We start from the raw sequence: 23,733 nt of genomic DNA, 5'->3' as shown, positions 1-23,733 counted from the left end.
AAGTTGTATTGTCCAACTCAGGCATGTACACTTTCTCTTACCTTCCACATGCAAGTCTGGAAAATTGTATCTATGTTAGAGAAACACAAATAAGGCAGCTTCTCAAAGGTGAAGGTCTGTGCACTATATAGGAAAGTGATGGTTAATTTATATGCAAATTAACTGATAAAATTCCTATTTTGCTTGCATTGTTGCTTCTGGTGGAGTGTTCAGATTTGTTCCCAGTGTATGGAACAGAAGGTAAAGACTGGACATCTTCTGTAAAATACAATTTCCTTCTCTACCAGTATGCTTAATTTCTCTGAGAGAGCAATTAATGATAGAGTCCTGACACTGTTTTCCAAAAGTTTACAGCAAAATCCTTCTTGGCTACAACCGAACCTAAATTTCACCCTCAAGTTTGTAAAAGGCCAGCTAAGGCAAATGGTCCAGTTTTTAATGTTTGTTTCTGATAGTTATGTTTTTCCCCCTGTAACATATTTTTTTCCCCTGATATTTTCCTCTGTTGTTATGTTTTTCACCTTTCCTATAACCTTTAATTTATGCAAGTACTTGGGTACTATGCCAGGCAGTTTCCAGGAATGCATTTCTGTCAAGATATATTTGTGAATCATACACAAAAAACATCATTAAAATGCACATATATTATGAAACTGTGGACAAAATGTATCAGACTTCAACAGCAAACAGATATGAAAAAATCAGTCCTGCATGAGAGGGAAATGTTAAAGAAAAACAGTGGCCAACAAAAGAATTTCTTCATCAAAACCAGTATATAGGATATAAAATTTTCAGCATTTTAATATAGTATCTGTCATATACTACCTGTCATATGCAAAGATTATAAACACTTAAGAATAGCAGGTGAAACTGTTTGAAAAATGTTATGAGTTCGAATTTTAAATAATGGGAGGTGGCTGCTGAGAAGTTCTTATTTGGATGACTTTGGAGTATTCTGTATCCAAAATTCACCCTTTGTCACATATGCTTTTGAATGATTTGGTGTGCCTAGAAGTTCCAATATGTTGTCATGTTCATGTAACAGATTTCATTTTTAAAGCTCGGTGGTTTTTTTTAAGACCTCAGATAGAAGACAGCTACCAGGTTTCCAAATAAACAGTTTTACCAGGACTTTTACCTCACCTGTGTGAATGATCACACTAGCATATGTGAATCACTTGACTGTAAACCCTTTGGGCTGTGATGAAGTTTTCACTGGATGAAGGTTTCACTCTAATTAATATCCTGTTTCATTAATGTATGGTTTATAAAGGTGTTCTATTTGTGCTAAAGTGAACTTTATTGTTCCTTCCATCTAGAATATGATATTAATATGTTTTCCTTTGGAAACTGAACCTGAAACATACTTATCTCTGAAAAATAATACTATTTTTTTTTTCATGGAACGGAAACAATTTATTTCATTGCTATTCCTGTTATTCTTCTTGTTGTGTCCTTTTAAGCACAATGTCCAGCAAATGAAATCCGTACAGAATCATCAGGAGTGATCCTCAGTCCAGGCTACCCAGGCACCTATCCCAACTCTCAGACCTGTTCTTGGACTATAAAGGTTGAACCAGGATATAACATCTCAATTTTTGTAGAAATGTTTCAAAGTGAGAAGCAATTTGATGAGCTGGAAGTATTTGATGGTAAGCAAGATTTAAATTCTATCTAACCACAAAAGAACAAATATTGGGTCAGGTGGGGCTTGAACTCTGATTGTTGGTTTCAGAATGCAGTGATACATCTGAAACTTAAACAATGGTCCAGTATTTCTATTACTTTTGCCTTAAATCTAAATCTGTTAGCCAATGAAAGTTTTTATAGATGTATTCCAAACAAAGAAGCTTTTAAATTTTCTTAGGTATTCTTAGCGGAGGAACAGTAGCAGCTTCAGTATCCCTATGAAAGTCACAGTTTTCTGTTTCCTGGGAAGTGTATGGAGGTGTCTGAAAGGAGAAGTTAATGTGCTGGTTTGTAACGGATCATTTCTGGTGAGGAAATAATTTGGGGTTATGATTCCATTCATCTAATTAATAAAAGTATTTGAGTCTAAATACTCAATTTTAGTCCAAATACCAGTGCTGCATATTTTTTTAATATACCACTACTAAAGTATTTGACTATCTGTTTTGGGACAAAGAGTAGAGAAATGACAAAAACTTCTAGAGTGTTACTCATACCAGTAGCTCTCAAAGGGGCCAATTTAATTAACAGGTTATCTTTATTTTCAAGTGAATTCTGAACTTATTATCACTCATTCTGTTCTCATTGATTGATGAGAATAACTAGTCCTTGATTGTTCTTTAATATATTTTTATTCATTTGAAGACCATTATCATATCTTTCCTCATTAACCGATATATGATAACTATGATTGAACTGATGAATATTCACTATGGGAGTTCCATAACATGAAAAATATTAAAAGGTCATATCTTTTGAGGTATCTTGCTCTAAGTATTTTTCTTAAGTAGTAGGTTTTCAATGTCTAAATTTTTTTTTTTTCACTTTTTGGTAACAGCATTCTGAAAAAAAACACAATATTTTTCATTCTTTTTAAAATGCCAGTTCACTGGCATATATTTTTTTTCTTTATAATGTGTGTGTTGTTCTGTTTCAGATTAGTGGTGAAAATAGTCTGAAAAAATCTATTAAAACTGTCTTTTCCTCCACTCTATTTTGTATTTAACATCAAGACAATATGTAGCGTGTCTGGAACTTTTCTAGTGGTCTGATCACTTTGTTTTCTTTTGAAAAATTCTGTAGAAACTGCTTAATGTTCCTGATGAAGCTTTTTGTTTTCTTTCTTATGCATTTAAATTTAATGAAAGCAGATTATCAATAATAGATCTGAGAAGAATTATCATAGTTACTACATTTTTAAACATTGTCATTTCATGACATGAAATCACATTCTTAGAAATTCAAGTCATTTTTTCTACCACCTACCAGCAAACTTAAATGAGAAAGATAATGGCATATTTATAACCTCTCAGTACAGTACCATGTAGAGATTCCTGAACTAGCTCTCAACAAGTTGGTATTTAAATATGGCACATTGCAATGCCTTGCAGAGATACTCGCTTGTGTCCCCGTGGCCACATTAGCAATGTGCATTGCTGGGCTAATTAGTTCTACATCTCAGCATGATGAGTTTGTTGGAGCAGAAGGCAATGCTGATGTGGTTATACTGTTTCCAGTGGTGGATATAACTCAGACTAGCTTGTTCAGAGCTAGCTTAGGTATTTCCCTGTATTGCTGCATTTTGCAATAAATATATGTCATATCCTCGGACCTTGTGTGATCCGAACAAGTATACCTTTATTTAGGTGAATAGAACTGCACTGATCTGTCTATCTTATGCAGAAACTATGTAAAGATTGGCAAGATGACTTTCAGAAAAAGAGTATTTGCTAAGCATAGGTCTCTGATTACTTTATAGGGCAGTTTCAGAATGCAAACCAAAATAGTGACTACACCTAACTGACTACATTGTAAATTATTGTGCTTCAGCAGCGGGACGATGATGAGGACACCCTGGTCAGCTGGCAATAATAAACCCATTAGCCATTCCCACTTACCAGTCACACCTTTAGGAAATCCCATCAGTATACTAAACCAGAGAAGCCATAAATGTACCATGAATATAATAATTAAAGGTTTTTGAACTTGAAAACACTGTATTCAGGCTACTTATACTGTTTAACATTCATTTAATACTGCAAATATTCTTTGATTATTTCTTTTTTCTCCCTGAAATAAACCAACAAAATTCTGTCACTGAAAATAGATGGAAATGTCAACTTTTACCTAATATTCAGGAAAGCATCATATGACAGGTCATCACAACAGATGTTGAGTATTTATTTCCTTATATAGACAAACTCTGAAATAATAATAAAAAAATCAGTCTCAAGAACATCTAAGTCATGATCCTGACTTTTCTGAATATCATCTGAAGAGCTGCCTGCTAGGTGAGGTAAAGAAACTGAAACAACTTCAGGCAAAAGCAAACTAAAATACATTGAATCATTCCTCTGACCTCCCAATGACTAAAAATCGCAGTGTGGCATGTGGTGCTGCAAACTAATTTCATGATCACTAATGAGGAAAGATTCTCACCTCTTTGTATGTAGTAGATATTTATTTGCAGTTGTACTCTTTTGGCCTCTTTCATTTGAGAATTTTGAAAGAACATATACATTTTAAACTGTAACAACTGTATTAAACAGATTTTACAAAACTCAGGGTGAAGCACAGAGAAACTAAATGAATTGTCATGTTCTAAATAATTTTTCCAAGCAAAAGTAGGAATTGACCTCAGCATGCATCATCATTTATCCTACATTGTAATCATCAAACTCTAACTCGCTAATATGGAAAAGAAACAAACCACAAAGCATTTTGATGAGGGCATGCTGGGCAACCTGTGCCTAAAGCTATGCTTATTAGTTCTTATTTTGTATATGTATTTATCATTTTGAATTTATTTAGCAATACTTATTTAGTTGTAGTATTTCCATTATGGTGGTTGAACTGCTGTTCCTAAAAACTCTGAAGTTGTCTTAATCTCTATGGTTTGCAGTGACTTCTGTAGCCTCCCTTTTGTACCTGACATGTCCCAGTCAGAAAATGTACTTATTTTTATTGGAGGGGGAGAAGTCTGATAACAATTGTATTCAATTTTTAGGTGTCATTTGATTCAGTTTTATTTTTGTGTGATGCAACATAAGAAGAGCTGATCAGGATGCAGCTGCTCAAACTCAGCAAGAATGGATGAAGCAGCCTTTCTTTGAAATAGCTACTGTGGCCAAGATAATGTTGGTTGAACATGGCTTTCCTAAACTTGAAAAACGTGGAGTGAAAGGCATAGTGAGCATATGAAAGAGCGGAGTTCAGCTGGACAAAACATAACCTTTATAGGGAGGAAGAAAATGCCATTTCATGTTACAGAAAGCTTCCACTTGGAGATTATTTTGATACATAGATTATTTTTTCTCTTGCATATATGTTGTTTTATGATATAGGTAGCCCCAAATAATTATTTGTGCTTCTAGGGTTTTACTGTGGTGAAGATACTGGTTTAGTGCCAGCACACAATTTTTCATCATCTTTTTTTTTTTTTAACACTAAAATGATACTATAATAAACACCCTATCTTTTAACAGAACCGAGTCCTAATGAAGTATGTATTGTTAATTCATAGCACATCTACATATGTGTATTCCACCGTGAAACTGTGATGATCTTACATGTGACAGAGCATTTTTTAGCTACAGTGTTTCTATACAATATGGTGCTGTTTAAAATTATACAAGCTGTACAATGTCAAAGAATATATAGATTTGCTATCACTCACTAGTTGGATAAGAGCTTAAATAAATAATAGATACAAAAGGACAAGGAGTAGAAACATAACCTCATTCAGAATAATTGTTCCAAATAGAATTTTTTTTTTTTTTTAAATTTGGTATTTTTTCAGTGTTTATGCCAAAAACATTCATTGTTTTGTATTTCAGTTTGTTTGTACCAAGATTTTTATTGTGCCCTCTACTGAAAACCTAAAACTGGCTAGATAGTTTAAATAGAGATATGTTAATTATTTCACTGGCAGCAATGTGTCAGGTTATTTCCTATTCTTCCCTTGTATATTCACATTCAGAGCTGAGTTAAAATATGGAAAGGATTACTTAAACTGGTAGTACTTTAAAACTTCAAAGGTTTCTTTATTCATCTCTGAAGGTTCTTCTGGGCAAAGCCCTTTACTAGTTGCCTTAAGTGGAAATCATACTGGACAACTGAATTTTACAAGCAAAATGAATCAGCTGTATCTTCGCTGGTCAACTGATCATGCAACCAGCAAGAAAGGATTCAAGATCCGTTACTCAGGTAACTATTAATGATTTCCATTAAATTATACTTTGTGGTTACATATACTATTTAGCATCAAATTAGGACTTTATAATATAATGTCTGTTTCTCTGAAGATAATTTATTAAAAAATCCATTTTGAGGATGAGTAATCATTCTATTGCAAGCTCAAGGTAAGGACAGGACTCAGACTCCATTTTTTCTTAGTTTGCCAAAGATCTCTAGACGAATACTTCTCCAATTAATAATTCTCTCTGCAACTTGCTATCTTGCTTACCAGACCTAGAGAAAGGCATTTGAAATGTAGTGGGAGGGATAGCCCTTAGAGTTACGCAGAAGTACTCAAGATTGAGAATTTTTGATCCTGAAATGGTATGGGGTACTCTGCCTGCAATTCAGTACACAGTTATTAGGTTTACAATTTCCTTGAGTTGCAGTTCAGAACTCTTATTACTATGCTTTTCTTCATATACAAATAAATGGAAAACCAGAGGGAAAAATCCCTCACTTCTTCAACAGGCTGCATGTGAATCTGGTGTTATGGTGACATGAAAATATGTAAATGGCCTATCTGAATAGAGTTAAAAATTATTTCCCTTATTAAGAAAAAATATCAGTTGCCAGTCCCCATCCTCCAGCATTACAACCAAAACCAGATATGAAGCTTTAACAGCTATAGATACCCATGAGTAAGGTGTGCTGACAGTAGGTGACTCTGTTGAGGGGCACTGAGGTGCCCATCTGCCAGCCTGACAAGGCATCATGAGAATTATGCTGCCTTCCAGGAGCTAAGGTCCGAGATATTGCCAAGAGAGAGCCACAATTTGTCAAGAGCACAGACTATTGTTACTCTTCCATGTGGGCATGAATGACACCACAAGCCGGAACTTGGAGAGAATCAAGGAAGACTACAAAGCCCTGGGAGTGCAAGTGAAAAGTGTTGCTGCCAGAGTTATCTTTTCTTCCATTTTACCAGTGAAAAGAAAGGGTGCAGCCAGAAATAGATCTATAGTGCAAATCAAATTCTGGCTTCATGGACTGTGACTTTGTGAGGACTTTGGCTTTTATGACAACAGGACAGTCTTCGATAAGTATAGCCTGTTAGGGATGGATGGGATCTGCCTGCCTGGAAGAGGCAAGGGAATCTTTGGCAGCAGGCTGGCCAATTTTGTGAGGCAGGCTTTAAACTGAAAGACTTGGGGGGCCGGGGTCCAAACTGACGACATTCACACCGTTGCAACCAACTAGGGAATAAACCAGGCCAACCAGAGCAGTGACAAATGTTTCTTAGCTGCCTCCCAAGATGTGAACCAGAAAGCCAGCCACCTCAAGTGTATGTATACCAATGCACACAGCCTGGGGAAAAAACAGGAGGAACTGGAGCTCTGCACCTGGTTAGAAAGTTATGATATCATAGAAATAATTGGAACATGGTGGGACAACTCACATGACTGAAGGATCATGATGGATGGCTATAGGTTGTTTTCCAAAGACAGGCAGGGAAGAAGAGGTGGAGGAGTCATGTTCTATGTTAAGGAGAACCTTGAATGTATCGAATTCAACTACAGCAATTGTGGAAGCCCTATTGAATGCCTCTGGGTCAAGATCAGAGGGGTTGCCTCTAAGGGGGATCTTACAGTAGGCATTTGCTACCGCCTCCAAACCAAGACAATAAGGCCAACAAAGCAATATTTGGGTCACTTAAGCAAACTTTGGGTCAACAGAATCTGGTTCTTATGGGTGACTTCAACTACCCAGACATTTGTTGGAAGAATAATACAGCAGATCACAAGTCATCCATCAAGTTCCTGAAATGCATAGAGGACTGCTTCCTCATACAAATGTTAGATGTGCCAACCAGGAATGAGGCACTGCTGGACTTGCTACTCACAGACCAAGAAAACCAACTTTGTAATATCTAGGTTAGTGATAGCCTTGGCTGCAGTGATCACAATATCATGGAGTCTGGGATCCTGCTGAGCACACTGAAGACAAAGGTTTTAGATTTTAGAGGAGCAAACTTCAGCTTGCTCAGAGCTTAGGTGGGAAGGATTCTGTGGGAAGCTTCCATGGAGAATAAAGGAGCTAGTGAGTGCTCAAGAGTTTTTCAAGAATGCTCTCCTTGAAGCACAAAACCAGTTCATCCCCTTTAAAGGTAAGGGAAATAGGTAGAGCAAGAGACCCCCTTGGCTTAACTGTGCGTTTCTGAGTCTGCTCAAAACCAGCAGAGAAGTGTAACAGAGATAGAAAACTGGATGAGTACCCATTGAGAACTATAAGGGTATTGTCAGGGCATGCAGAGATGCAGTTAGAAGAGCAAACGCTCAGCTTGAATTGAAATCACCAAGAGATGTCAAAAACTACAAGAAAGGGTTCTTCAGGTATGTAAACAACAAACAGAAACAGAAGGAAAATATTGGCCTGCTGTTAAACAGGAGAGGTGAATTAGTCACCAACAATGCTGAAGAGGCAGAAGTTCTCAACACTTTATTCACCTCTGTCTTTACCAGCACTATTGGGCCCTGTCCCAATCCAATGTTGGGAGAGATTTCAATATGATCCCAAGATTGAGATCAAGACACAAACGAGGTCAAATGCTGTACACCCAAAACAGTTTTTTATTATTAAAAGTGAAGAGGGGTAACGATAGGACAGAATGGAAGGAAAAGACAGAAATCAAGCAAGCATCCGGAATAGAGTCACAAGAATAGTCACCACCATGGATCCAGCAGCATCCTGTTGGTCCTCAGTCTTCAGTTCTTCAGTGGTGGGTGCACACTGAGCAAAGTTCTTGATCGCCTTTTGTCTTACCAGCTGATTAGCATATCTGCCCACCTTTAGTTTTTCCTCTGTTCCCACAGGCTTTTGCTGACTTCATGCTTCTTGAGCAATCATCTGGCTTCTGGGGCAGAAACTTTCAGCTCTTATCAGTTCAATGTCAAAGGGGCAAAGTCATTAGCAATACAATAGAGCCACAATGGCTGGTGATCAGCGGTCCTTGTGCTTGATGAGAAACACCTGATTTCACTCAGTCCACCTCTTTGAAGCTTATCTAAGGTGTTTGTCAATACAACTGCAAGGGAGTGGAAGGGTGCATCCTTCAATACACTCCTACTTCCTTGGATGACATTCCTTAGATTAATTACAAAGGCTGGTCCTTGATGAATAGTCGAGGCATTACTGACACCACCCCATGACTCAAAGCACACACACAAGCTTTGAGAAAATCATTTGACATTTCAGTCTCTCACAGGCCCCAGGCCTTGGGAACAAAAATCCAGGTCAGTGCAAACACATACCCACCATCAGTGAAGGAAGAGTTGATATGTGAACTATTACAGGAGCTTGACCCCTACAAATCGATGGATCCCAACGTTAAGGGAGCTGGCTGATGTCATTATGAGGCCACTCTCCATAATCTTTGAGAAGTTGTGGAGAACAGGGGATGTCCCAGAAGACTGGAAGAAGGCTAATGTCACCCCCATCTATCAGAAGGACTTAAAGCAGGATCCAGGAAATTATAGGCCCATCAATCGTACTCAATCCCTAGGAAAGTTATGGAATTAATCCTTCGGGGGGCTATCACAAGTCAAATGAAGCATGTGATTGGGAAAAGCCAGCACAGATTCACCAAGGGCAAATCATGCCTGACAAACCTAATTGCCTTCTACAACAAAGAAACCTGCTCCGTTGATGTGGTGTGAGTGGTGGACATCATTTACCTGGATTTCTCCAAGGCTTTTGATACGGTTCCCCACAGTCTCCTTCTAGAGAAACTGATGTATTACAGTCTAGACAAGTGGTCTGGTGGGGAACAGTCTGCTGTTTATAGTACAGCTGTTCTTACTAATGTTTCAACATAAGTGATCTGGATGATTAGGATCAAGTGTACCCTGATGAAGTTTGGTGATACCAACCAAACTGAGTGTGGAAGTGGACACTTTGAAAAGGAGAGCCACCCTGCAGAAAGACCTGGATAGGCTTGAAGAGTGGACTAACAAGAACCTTATGAAGTTCAACAAGGACAAGTATAAGGTCTTGCACCTGGGAAAACATAATCCAGGAGTGCAGCACAGACTGGGATCTACCTGGCTGGGGAGCAGCTCTGTGGACAGGGACCTGAGGGTCCTGGTGGACAACAAGCTCAATATGAGAGAACAGTGAGCTGAAGCAGCAAAGAAAGCCAACAAGATGCTGGGTTGAGCCAACAAGGACATCACCCTCAGAGCTGAAGAAGTCATTACCCCACTCTACTCAGCACTTGTCAGGCCACACCTAGAATACTGTTTTGGTCCCAGCTACGCAAAAAAGATGTGGACAGGCTGGAGAGGGTCCAGAGAAGGGCCACAAAGATGATCAAGGGACTGAGAAGCCTGCTGTACGAGGAAAGGCTGAGAGAATTGGGTTTCTTCAGGCTTGAGAAGAGAAGGCTCTGGGGAGACCTTATCACCATGTTCCAGTATTTAAATGGTGGCTACAAAGATGGAGACTCCCTGTTTTATAATGAGTCACATGGAAAAGATGGGGGGTAATGGGTACAAGTTACTCCTGGGGAGATTCTGACTGGGCACTAGAGGAAAAATTTTCACAATGAGAACAATCAGCCATTGGAATAATCTCTCCAGGGAAGTGGTGGATTCCCCAATATTGGACACTTTTAAGATTCAGCTGAACAGGGTGTTGGGCTGTCTTGTCTAGACTGCTTTTTCCAAGAAAGTTTGGACCAGATGATCCTTGAGGTTCCTTCCAGCCTGGGATTCTATGATTCTATGATGATTCTATGATTCTGTTGAAATACTGGATTCTATTCTACGTGTAGACATACTGACCCTCACTCAGTTTGCAGCCTATTTAAAATGTTCTCACACATACATCTCCAGACACATTGCTCCTAAAAGGCTTGGGTTAGGGATCATTTATATGATGTAAATAGTGAGAGGGGGTGTGTGTGGTGTGATAATTTCTGTTGTTAAGGTTTGCTTTTTCTGTGTTTGGACTTGATTAGCAATGTAAAGGTTGTGTGTGTTAATTTTGGTGTTTAATAATTGTCAATATAAATTGAGAAAGGAATACTAAGAATGTTTTAGAAGAACGTTTTATCAAGCACCAGGTATGTCCTATTTAGTCATGCTAAATGCTGTCTGGGGAAATCATTTTCACAGAGTTCACTCCTTTCCTGTACCATCCATGCACTGCCTGTCTAAACTCTGGAAAGTTTCTTTTCTTACTGAAACAGAAGATCAGGGCTGAACTCAGAGCGTCATAATGATCATTGGTTTGGGGACTTAAAAACTATAAGTAGAACTATGAGCAGTCAGGAAAAAAACCCAGTTAGTAAAAGCATTATCTCCATCTTGCAAGAAGCCTTTGGAATATTACTATAGACAAACTGAAACTGAAGGGCGGAGGGAATGGAAGCTGTTTTCAAGCATACTGGAGATTCATTTAGTTGTTCAAAGAGAAAAGGCAATTACAGGACCTAATAGATGAACTGAGATTGTGGAAGAAGGAATAAAGAGAACCTGTCACATGATAACCCTCAGATGTGTGGCCGTGAAGGGAGTGGGCCTTCTGTCATGAATTTAAGGTGAAGAAGTAATATCAGGGTTATAACAATAGACTTCATGTAAAGGTTTTATTTTGTAAGTATTGAATTATTAAGGAAACCGATTTTTGAGGAATGAGAAATTATTTTACACCTTTGTGTGTACACAAAACATGTTTTGCAGTAGTCGAGAAGTGGTCTGTCTAATTGCTAGGCTCAATTCATCAATTATTATGTCACTAGCCTCAACTAATAATGAAACCGGAGGACTGGAGAGAGAGATGCAATGCTTTTGGCTATGTTCTAGGAACAAACAACTGTTTTGCTTTTTCCGCTTCACTAACAGTCAGTGCCTGCATTTTTCTCTGAACTTCTGTACATTTTACATGAGATTCAATGGAAATAATCAGCATGAAAGAAGAGTAACAGTGAGAGGCAGCATAAACAATTGGATTTGAATCTTAATGAGTGAAAGCAACATCATGAAAGTAGGAAAAATACAAGATCCCCAAAAGGCTATTGATACCGTGGCAGCTGTGACTGAGCCAGCAGGCTTCCTCATAATGAAGAACCTATTGAGAAGAATTACTGCCCTCCCACAACCCTCCCCTTCTCCAGCTATGCCTGTGCACACAACTTTGCAAACTGTAGTTCTGTCACAACTAGATTTCATTTGTAGAATCAAATTTTCTTCACTTTTAAAAAGTGTTATTAGCTTTCAGATGAATGCTTAATATTTTCTTTAGCATATGACTTTACTTGTGTAAGCTATTTGTCTAATGTTACTTGTATGTTTTCTATCTTGTGGTTTAAGGCTTTTTGCTAAATCTTAGTAGATAAGAGCTATAGAATTACAACAGAGGAATATCCTTTTAAGGGCTTTCATATATTATAGAGACACTAGCATGATTTTAATCTAAATAATAAATTTCCTAACTGCAATAACACCTAGATATTAAATGATTTCTTTCTTAAGCTAGTGAGCATCTGTATAACATAGTGAAACTAGTCAGGGAAGCATTGGTTAAAATTTTTTTTAGCTCTAGCAAAGTAATCTCTTTTTTCTTTGACAGAGTTGTAGTATGGTAAAATCACTAAAATGGATACCAAAAATATAAGGAAAAGGTATCTTGTGATGAAATACCCTTTTTTTTTTTTTTTAATGCTTGCTTGTTGTTTCATAGTTCTTGAACTTGACTAGTGCAACTGGGTTCCACCAAAACTGTGCAGTTTATTACAAATGAGGAAGATCTGTGAGTGCAGAAAATAGAACTTGCTGAGCCCAGGCTAGGAAAACCAGTGTCTAAGAGACGAAAGTTGAAACTGCTTTGAAAGACACCTACAGAATGTGCTTCTGGCCATTGTTCTCCCTCAATGATTTATAACCCTTCATGCACATTCCTACCCAAGCAAGCTAGCATAAAAGCATAATGAAGTGGTGATTTTTTTTAAGTAGTTGTAGAAGGAATGAAAGTGCACTACAGTACTTAGACTCGCTGGAGGCACAGTGATTTGGGAAGCAGAGGGGTACTTAGCTTTCTCCTTTGCAAGTTGACATTGTCTCTATAACTTTTGTGGCTTTTGTTTAACTTCAGTTAGTCATTCAAGAGTAAATAAGTCAAGTGGTTACTTAGCTAATTTGTAGTTGCCTGCCAATAGAACTGTAGATAAATGTATTAAAAACCCCACCATAGATCTCTATTTTACCTTATGTATTGAGTTTGCAGGGCAAGGTTTTGGTAGCGGAGGCCTACAGGGAAGGTTTCTTTGAGAAGCTGCTAGAAGCTTCCCCTCTGTCTGATAGAGCCAATGCCAGCTGGCTCCAAGACGGACCCACCACTGGCCAAGGCTGAGTCCATCAGTGACGGTGGTAGCACCTCTGTGATAACATATTTAAGAAGAGGGGAAAAAAACCCTGTGCAACTGCAGCTGAAGTGAGAATATGTGAGAACAACAGCTCTGCAGTCACCAAGGTCAGCAAAGGAGGGGGAGGAGGTGCTTCAGGCACTGGAGCAGAGATTCCACTGCAGCCCGTGGTGAAGACTGTGGTGAGGCAGGCTGTGCCCCTGCACCCATGGAGGTTAATGGAGGAGCAGATCTCCACCTGCAGCTGTGGAGGCATGGGAAGCCTGCACTGAAGCAGGCTCCTGGCAGGACCTGTGGGCCTGTGGAGAGTGGAGCCCACACTGGAGCAGGTTTGCTGGCAGGACTTGTGACCCCAGGGAAGAACCGTGCTGAAGAACTGCACCCTGTGGAAGGGACCCACACTAGAGCAGTTTGTAGGAAAGACCCACATTGGAGAAGTTCATGGAGGACTGTGTCCTGTGGGAGGGACCCATACTGGAGCAGGGGAAGAATGTGAGGACTCCTCCCCTTGAGGAGGAAGGCATGGCAGAAACAACATGTGAAGAACTGATCATAACCCCCATTCCCTGCTGCTGTGGAGGAGGAGGTAGAGAAAATTTGGAGTGAAGTTCAGTCCGGGAAGAAGGGAGGGTTGGGGGGAAGATGTTTTAAGATTTGTTTTATTTCTCAATATCATACTCTGATTAGATTTGTAATAAAATAAATTAATTATCCCCAACTTTAGTCTGTTTTGCCCATGATGTTAATTGCTGAGTGATCTCTCCCTGTCCTTATCATGACCCACAAGCCTTTTGTTATATTTCTACCCCCTGTCTGGCTGAGGAGGAGAGCGATAGAGAGGCTTTGGTGGGCACCTGCTGTCCAGCCAGGGTCAACCCACCACACATTTATTCTGCTCTTGTAACCTCATCTGTCACTGCAAGAAGTTTAATTCTTCACCATTCATTTTATCTTATTTTTAAACTTTGTACATATGAAACAACTGTTCCTGTTTCCTCTCCGCTTCAATTTAAAAGCAAAGGCTATTGATTAGTTTGGTTTTGTCTTTACATTTTACAGTAGCTGGTTAGAAGTGACAAGAGAATTGTATGAAGAAGCTCATCAGACTCATTTCTTCTTCTGTGGTTCCTAAGCTTTTAGGTGGTGATTTGCCGTAGTAAATACATCAGGAAAGTCACACAATGGGGGTTTATACAGTGCTTTGAGTCAAGAGAAATATAAACAGGATCATTTATATATGTTGAAACATTAGTAAGAACAGCTGTACTATAAATAGCAGGTTATTTATTCAGATATTTAATTTCTGAAGAGGCAGACATTCACAATTGTATCACTAAAGATGGAATAGGCTTTCACAAATTTAGCTTGCTGTTTCCATACTGTTTACTTGTTAGATTTAAAGATAAACTGCAAAAGAAAAAGAATGACAGCCCGACTCTTTTTTTTGTTGGTTGCTTGAGATTGTTCTCCTTTTTGACTCTATACATTTTTAAGTGAAAAAATAATATATGGAATGTATGGTCCATTAATTAAGGAAATGTGTTAGTAATCAGAAGAGGTATGTTTAGTTTTCTTGTGTGATCTTACCTAATTACTTAAGCCAGTGTCTGGTTTCTTATCTCTAAAGTGAAAATATCTAATGTGAGAATGGTAGTAAATCTCTGCCTCATTGGATATTTAAAGAATAGTATCACCTTTGAAGGACATAAGATCCCCTGTTAATATGATGATGAATATAAGTAAGTATCCAAAAGGGAAAGTTAGAAGGAAGCAGTGGACTGAGCTGTGACTTTTTATCTGTCAACAGAAAATCTAGCATATAAGCTAAACAAAGGCAATATGAGATTTGAAGGAAGGTTTTTTGCTTACTTATAATTTCAAACATAGGACTATTTCAGTGAATAATTTTAAGTATTACTTCATATAAGTTTTTGGACTATTGATCAAAGATACTGAAGGAAATTAAGTTCTTTGCTAAAATAAATTCTTAGAGAAAATGTCATATTATCACTGTAAGACGGAGATTTACAGAATCATCTGGGGGGTTGTCCTGATCCAATATCGGGGGAGGTTTCGGTATGATCCCAAGAGCGAGATTAAGACACAAACAAGGTCAAATGCCATATACCCAAACCAGGTTTTTATTATTAAAAAAGTGAAGACGGGTAGCGATAGGACAGAATGGAAGGAAAAGACAGAAATAAAGCAAGGATGCAGGATAGGGCTGCAAGAATAGTCACCACCATGGATCCAGTGATGTCCCGTTGGTCCTCAGCCTTCAGTTCTTTGCTGGTGGGTGCACACGGGTCTGGCTTCGATGGTGGATGCACACTGAGCAAAATTTTCTGCTGCCTTTTTAAGTTAATCGTATCCACTGATTATCATATCTGCCCACCTTTAGTTTTTTTTCTCTGGTCCAACAGGTTTTGTTGCATCTGGCTTCAGGGCAGGAAAGTTTGCCTCTTGTCAGTTCATTAGCAATGCAGGCATGGTGTCTGGCCTACACAACAGAGCCACAAATGGCTACAGGATGGGGCCAGCTTAGTACAGGTCTGCCCCTTTGAGGCTTGTCTAAAGAGTCCGGACAATGCAACCCAAGGAAGTGGGGGGATGCATCCTTCAATACACTCCCGCTTCTCTGGACGACATCCCCCAGACCAATCCACAGGCCACAGCAGCTTGTCCTGGAGGTTTGCACAGACACAAGCAAGCTTTGAGACAGTCATATGACATTTCAGTCTCTCACACCAACCCATGGCTCAAAGATTGCTTCAGGACCCATGGTGGCTTTAAGAAAGGATGATTGTTTAGAAAAGGCCAGCAAAGAGCATTTTATAATTCATAATCAATTATATAAACTATGAATCCATCCAATGAGATAGTAATCAATTGTACAAAATATTAAACAATATATAGCAAGAAGAAGAAGCATTAACATGACAAAATCACATAGCAAAATAAAACAGGGAAAAAACATCCATCCATACAATTTTCACAACTGAAGTTTTTGGCTGGTCCACCGCATGGACATATTTAATATTGTCCAGTGATGAGGTGGCCATAAATTGCATATTGGTCACAACGTGTTGAATTAATTCAATAAAGCAGAGAATAATACATGGCAAAAACAGTAATAAGGCCAAACCATGCAACAAATAAAACAATATTAATACTAACAATGGTTAACAACATTCTAACCAAACATATAATAAAGGTAACAATAGCAGTATCAATTAACAGTATTTTAACCTAACATGTTTAACCAAAATGTGTCCCAGGCTGGACCTAAGGACATGCTCTCAACCACAAACACCCCCTTCTTCAGCTAACAGGTAATCGAGAACCATACGATGTTGGAATATTGCAGTTCGCATTTGCGTGGCCTGGTCTGTTAATAGATCCAGGGCACGAGTGGTCTCATTGGTGATAATTTCTAAAACAACTTGTAATCGAATAATGCAATTCAAATTATAAATAGGTTCTTGAGCACTACTAATCACTTCACTGGGGTTCCAGGTGTCAGGCCCACTGAAACACCTGCACTATGGTTTTTATCTGTACTATTGGCATGTAGACAATTTCCAAACAGCACATCAAAGAACCGATCTCACATTACTGCTTTACAACCTTCCCCTGTAGGTTCTTGGTATGAACATTTTACCCAACTATTGTGAGTTTTACATGTGTTCCGTTCCATCTCCCTTGGTATTTAGAACAATCATAGGGTCCGCAATAGGGTCATAAGAATCAAAAACTGGGGATAAAGCCCATTCACAAAAACTCTCCCCGACTCGTACTCCTCTCTCTTTTGTCCGGTTAAGGCAATAAATACCTTTTCCAGGAAAATGGAGTTGCCAGAGATCAGCATCCTCAGTCTAGAATCTTGTCCCATTATGGACTGTACTCAAATTGCTGTCTCTCACAGGGGTTTGGACATCCAGTTTCAAAGAATTTTAATTTGGAATTGGGAGTTATGTAATTGAACTTCCCTTAGACAGAGTGCCTCAAACTGCATAAATGTTTAAATGTTCCAGCTCTTAAGAGAATATACTCTTCCTTTTATGAAAGGAAGAGTATGGTCCTGGAAATGCAAAATCAGTGTTTATCTGTGCTGCTGTCCACACATCAGTTGACTAGTGATATGTGATTTAGCTAGGCAGTTATTACCCTGTTGGTCTTCAGTTGCAAGTGACAAATGAACGTTGTGATTATAACTGAGCTGAAAATGTTCAGTATGCTGCCTTGCAAAAAACACTGTTGTTTAAGAGGCCTTGAAAGAATGTGGATACGATGTCATTTGGAAAAGTAAATTAAATCTGTAAATGTAAAGCTACTTCAGGTCACTGCAACAGCTTCATAGAAGTTTATCACATTTTGTGGTAAAACATTGTCATTCCTAGATGAGAACACTCCTATGTCATTGCACCTATAGCAGCTAAGCCTCATGAAGTTCCAGGACAGATCCCCTCTTAGAAACTGTCTGGGAGAAAGACAGCATTTTATCCCAGTGGTGCTTGATAACAAGGCTGCAATATTTTATGCGCACTCTGTAGAGATTCCTGCTTAAACCCAGAATGTTCACTCAGCTGACAGCGACTGTAGTTTTCAGTCTGACATTCTTCAAGCATTTGCTTACATTCCAGATATTTTTTTATTTATTGTCTTGTGTGTGGCTCTTCAGTTAATATGTAAGTTCCTAATCCTAGAAGATGTTCTTTGTGCTTCATCCTGGACTCTGAAGGGACTTCAGTTTAAAGAACAAATTAAAAATTACTTAAATCATAGATTAAGAATGGAATTGTATGGAGTCTTATTAATATTCCTTCACTGTCTCAACAAGTGTCAGAGTCTTCAACAAGATTTTTCAGAGTTGTAAAATAAAAATCTGTCTTCAGAATTTTAGATAATTTGTTTCAAAAGCTTTGCTTCTTTTCATACTGTGTATATCTTAGATGTAATAAATTGTTTAAGCACCAGCCTTTTCATATTTTGCTGCCTTTGCTGCACAAAATACTATGAGTTTTGTTAGGGCTTTTACATGAATGGGGATTACAAGCACTGCTTGCCTGCATCGTTGTTCCTAGCTTCTGACATACTAACTGCCTACTGCCACTACTTTAAAATGTCATTAATAAACGTTTCTGTAAGAGTAGGAGGTGGATCTGATCTATGTTAAATAACTGGTTTAAATATGTTATCCAAACTTATATGACTCACATCACAAAATGCACATTATTATGGGTTTCAGAGATACTGTTAACAGTCGTGGAATTGTAAAATTTGGTAATCTGTAGGCATAGCCCCTTCTCATGTGGGATCCTTTCTGTACTGCCCTCTGTTGAACTATTCATTGTACTTCAAGGAATTCAACTCACTTCATGTATTCACCATACCTAGTTTGTCCCAAACCTCACACTCCTTCTGTTCAAAATAACTCTGCCAACCAGCCTAGCTGTGCTCCCCAACCTTTCTGTCTGATCTCTATCCTTGTTCCACCACTCCCTACAGACCACAGTCTATCTTAGTGGTTCTCTGGTAGACAATATAAGATAGTTCTTTATCCAGCTATTGTCAATCTTTCTCTCCCTATTAGCTTCCCACCTTAATTTCCCTTGCTTCCTCTTTACAATGTCACCCCTAATTCATTATCCTCCTTCTCCCTTGCTTCAGTCCATGATCTTCTCCTTCTCTGTCTCCCATTAGTCAATTCCAATTGATTTTATATATTTTTCTTTCCAGTTTCTTTCCCTGAATTATACATATGTTTTCCTTGCATCACATTTTATTCTGAACATAATCTCAGTCTCTGATACATCCATCCTTTTGATTGATGTCACTTCTAATAGCTAACCGGGTCCTTCTCTTTGTCTCGTTTCCATCACTGCCTCTTAGCCTCCAATCCCTCCCTTCCTATTTCTCCTGTTGTTGCATAATCTGTCATGACTGTTCTTCCCATGGGCTCTTAAACCCAGTACCTTTGTGTCAAATATTCTTTCTCTCTTTTTTCCAGTTATAGCCTTCTTAACCAGTCAAACACATCTCATAGTTTTATTTTCACACTTGAACCTTTGCCTTTAACTTTCACAACGTCAGATGACCACAAAGCTTTACCAAGACATGTCCGTTCCCAGATCTTCCCTTCCCTGTTTCCTCTGGCCCCATGCAGCTGCTGCCACTCACACAGTGAGACATGGGTTGGCAGGAAAAATAAGCAGTAGTAACAGTAGGTTGAAGTAATGGTTGAAAGCAGATATACAGGAGTCATCAAGGTAGCTGCAGAAGGAGGATATGGATTTCTATAGGAGATTTGTAATAATAGCCATTAGGAACTAAGTATATTTGCCAAAGTGATGTTGAAGTAAATTCTGGGCCATGTTGCTGTTTTGTGTTCCTCTTGTTTTCTTGTATCAATTTCTTCTTAGTTCAAAGATTTTTTTGGCTTGATTTTTTTCTGAACACCACTTAGTTCACTGGAGAATTTAAACTATGCCTTTGGGCTCTAGGTGTTGTTAATTGTTACAACATAAGCAACAATTATGACTGATAGATTTCTCCTGTGGCCCCCCATGAAATTTTCAGTATTTTGACATAATTTTGTGTAATTTGGCAGCCTTGATGTCCCGTATTTCTTGCCATTTTAAAGCTGATCTTTTTGAAGATTCATATATAGTGTATATTGTTGAAATTAAGCACAGCTAAAAAAATAGCAATAAGTTCCCTGGTAATCAGAACACAAAGTACAACCTGTTATGCTCAAAATCTTGTTATGTTTTAAAACCTACTCTTTATATGTCTAGCCAAGAATATATTGTTAGTATAACTGAAAGAATTACTAGTCCAGATTAAATGGTTATAGAAAAAAAAGAAATTAAAGCTACTTTTCAGAAAAAAAGTACAGTTACAGTTGTTAGATGCACACTTCCCATTATCTAACCTTTTCCCTGGTGCTACAGTCATGCTTCCATTTTTCCTTGGGAGCCCAAAATCAATGGCTTCAATTTGGTGTTTATATGTTGGGAGGGATACTGCAAGTCATCATCAGCAGCTAGAGTCTTTCAACAGGAAGTGTGGTACTGATGATTTCTTGCACACTCTAGGATCCACTTTGGATCATTTTTGTTTGCTAACACATTTTTACACCCTGCTGTTTGTCAAGTTCAAGTTACACATGATTCTACTATATATAGTCCATTTTACATGTAGTTATTGTTTCTTTGCTCTTTTACTTGAGCCTGAAAACAATTTTTGCCCAGCTCTGAGTTAATTTTTTTTTAACTTACCACTGGTGAGTTGTATATAGCTTTAGACAGCGCACAGGCTGTAACCCCCTTATCATACCATGCCCATACTCTCCTACACTGTATCCTGTGTACCCACCTCTTAATGCCTCTGCTGTTATACCAGGCCTGTGTTTGTTTACACATCACCATGTAGAGTCCTAAATATCTTATTCTGTACAGAATAATTACTTGTTATAAGTACCTATATAGAGCTATGTTTGTACCATCAAAAAAAATTATGAACATAATTAAAAAGTAAAACAAATTAGGCATATCCACCTGATCAGAAGAAAAAGACCTGTTAAAGCTAAACAAAATAAAAACAAAGCTGCAGGCAGGTCAGAAAAAGTTGAGACAACACAAACTGACAAACATTAGTCTTGACTTGCGAACTCGGTACAAAGTCTGTGACCTGTTACTAGCAAAGGCAAGACTATTACTGCGCTACAGGGTTACACATCATACGGCAAATATCTTCTATTTAGAACTGCAGTACTGAGGAGATCAATTTAGAATTTTGTTTGAATGGCATATTATGTTTAGGACTCACCTGCTATTCTTAAGGTCTCCTAGGATATTTAAAATTAAATAGTGCTTAAGAGGTTACTGAAGATTACTTCAGTGGTCTTAACCACTAGTCTTCTCATCTTAATAAGCTTGTGTTACAAAACCAATATTTTTTCTTTAAATGTCAAATCCCCTTTTAAATTTAAAGAGTATTTTAGTAATTTATTTCATTTAGTATGTAACTGAATGTCACTGTCCTTATAAGGGATACAGAACATGACCCCAGACAATTGTTTTACTGGACCATCCTAGCTTTTGGATTTTCATCCCGTTTTTTGGTTTTTTTCCTTTTTGATTTAATTCCTTCAAATAACCCCCCAAGGGAAAGAACAGCATTTCAAGTAGAAATAATGTTACTTAATTGAGAACTATAATTCTTTAATAGAATCTCAGCAGATGCCAATATTTTTCAACATCTTTAATGTAGGACCTAGTTTTATTGCTTTTGTTGGGTAGCATTTCTTAGAAGTATTGACTTTGATACACTGCATCTAAATTTAGACATTTAAAGGAAACATCTCAGTTAGGAGTCTACTCAACTCTATGATCTCTCCATAGTCACTGAACAGAAACATCCATCTTTAGGTGGAAATTGATATCACAGGTGAACCTTAGGGTGACGGAATATACATACAAGGAAAAAATAAATAGAGAGCTAGATATTGAAAGCTGAAAGAAGGAAATCAGGGATACGTGCAAGAAACAAATAATATGAAAAATATGTATAGATGTAAGCCACATCTGTAATTATGCACTTGTGAAATAAACACCCAACTGCTACTGGATAATTGTCTACAGAAAATCATATGAACTTCATAGTACACCTGAGACACATTTCAGTATGATGTAGAGTTAGTATTGTAGCAGCAGTTACAGTCTTCATGTCCTTGCTACTAATATTTAGTTATCAGTGGAGTTCAGCACTGTCTTCCTGTGAAGAATGTTCATAAGTTTACTGCAGTGGTGGATGTTCAGGCAGGTTTATTTTCTGCAAGCCATGATCCTACCATGCTTCTTCTGAAAAGATACAATGTCTGTAAGCTTGGCATCGTGCGTTGCTGCAAATATGCACTGACCTGAACATCAGTACAGAGTCAAGGTGATTTTTTCATATTGCTTTTGTTCAGTGATAAATGTTTGCATGCAGAAAACAATTTTTTGTTAAAATCCACATGTATGTCAAACTATCCTGTACTTTTGCTTGACCTGGATCCGGTTTGGGTAATGATACTCCATCCTTAGGTACAACCTTGTTTTAAAAAAAGCTGGTCTTTACTACTCACTTTTTGACACAATTACAAATTTTGTACTTTTTTTACTTCCTCAGCACATGTCTAAACATTTCATCTATATGTCACAAGTTCTTGAGGATCACAGGAAAGCCCCTCTGTGAACAATATTTGTAATAGTAGTGATTAAGGTTTAACAAGGTTTACTTTAATTTCAAAACTTAGATTTAAGCAAGTGCATTCTGTCTTACTTCAGATGTAGTGTAAATTCCACATTTAAGAAGCTACATTCACTTAAGTTACATCCTTTTACTAAAAAATTAATACAGTGTAATAACTTTGGGGGAACATGTACATAAAAAATTATATTAATTTTAATCAGAAAAAAAGGCATCTGATTAATCAGTCTATTGTACTTTGTCATACAAATTTTTAACGTGTTTGTCAAAATGTTTAATTTTTTACTTAGGTGTCCAAGTGCACTGGATTTTTTTAATAAGAATGTTCATAATTAGTTTTGTATATTGTGTAGCTCAAAGAACAGTTTTGTATTTATACATTTATCAAATTTGAAGTAGACTGCTTGTGAAGTGTGTCAGCTTACTGAACAATCTGTATGTTTCCTGACTGTATCTTCGTCATGTATGGTAACATAAACTGGCTTGTGATTATAAAGTATGTTTTTGAACTTCATGATATTTCTGAATAAGAAGTATGAATCTTCACTGAGGATTCCAAAAGTAATCTAAAGTATTCTGTACTAATTTTAGTGGTATTCAAAGTCTGCACATCATAAAGAATGTGAACTTTGTAAATTAAGTATGTTTTATGTGATTTTAATAATGTCCCTTTTTTTTGGCATTTAGCTCCCTATTGCAGCTTAAACCCTATCTTGAGGAATGGTGGAATTGTAAATAAAACAGGTGGTCCTGCTGGAAGTAAAGTTCGCTATTATTGCAAACCTGGGTATAGAATGATTGGTCACAATAATGCTACATGTAGGCGTCACCAGAATGGCATGTATCAGTGGGATTCTCCTGTGCCAATCTGCCAAGGTAAGATGTTTTCTTGTTGAGTATGCTTCTATAATTTCATTGTTAAGTGTATTTTACAAAACAAAGGTACAGCATTGTCAATACTGCTGTATATTCAGAACACACTGACATCAGGAGTTTATCCAAATACATACTGACTTGTGTACTTAATGTGTGCAGAGCTGAAGTATTAAAAAGTAAATTAATGCAGTCAAATACAGAACAAATGAAAAATGTTTTCAGCACTTTCTTATTTAGTAAAATACATATCTCTAAACATTCCACAGCTCGTAGTAATGTTGTATTACAGAACAATTTATAAAAATTTGGTAGTT

General features: G+C 37.7%; 1 protein-coding gene across 1 annotated transcript in view; it reads left to right on the top strand.

Annotated features, from left to right (window-relative positions):
* Positions 1-23,733, top strand: part of CSMD1 (CUB and Sushi multiple domains 1) — a 1,283,073-nt gene that overhangs the window by 1,158,004 nt on the left and 101,336 nt on the right. Inside the window, exons 47-49 of the mRNA XM_074861694.1 lie at positions 1,464-1,652; positions 5,749-5,895; positions 23,231-23,419. Coding sequence (XP_074717795.1) covers positions 1,464-1,652; positions 5,749-5,895; positions 23,231-23,419 — 525 coding nt within the window. The remainder of the gene's footprint in view (positions 1-1,463; positions 1,653-5,748; positions 5,896-23,230; positions 23,420-23,733) is intronic.

Source organism: Strix uralensis, chromosome 3 (assembly GCF_047716275.1).
Source record: "Strix uralensis isolate ZFMK-TIS-50842 chromosome 3, bStrUra1, whole genome shotgun sequence".
Taxonomy (NCBI): domain Eukaryota; kingdom Metazoa; phylum Chordata; class Aves; order Strigiformes; family Strigidae; genus Strix; species Strix uralensis.
The sequence above is the reverse complement of the archived record's forward strand: the minus strand, read 5'-3'. Positions and strand labels throughout refer to the sequence as shown.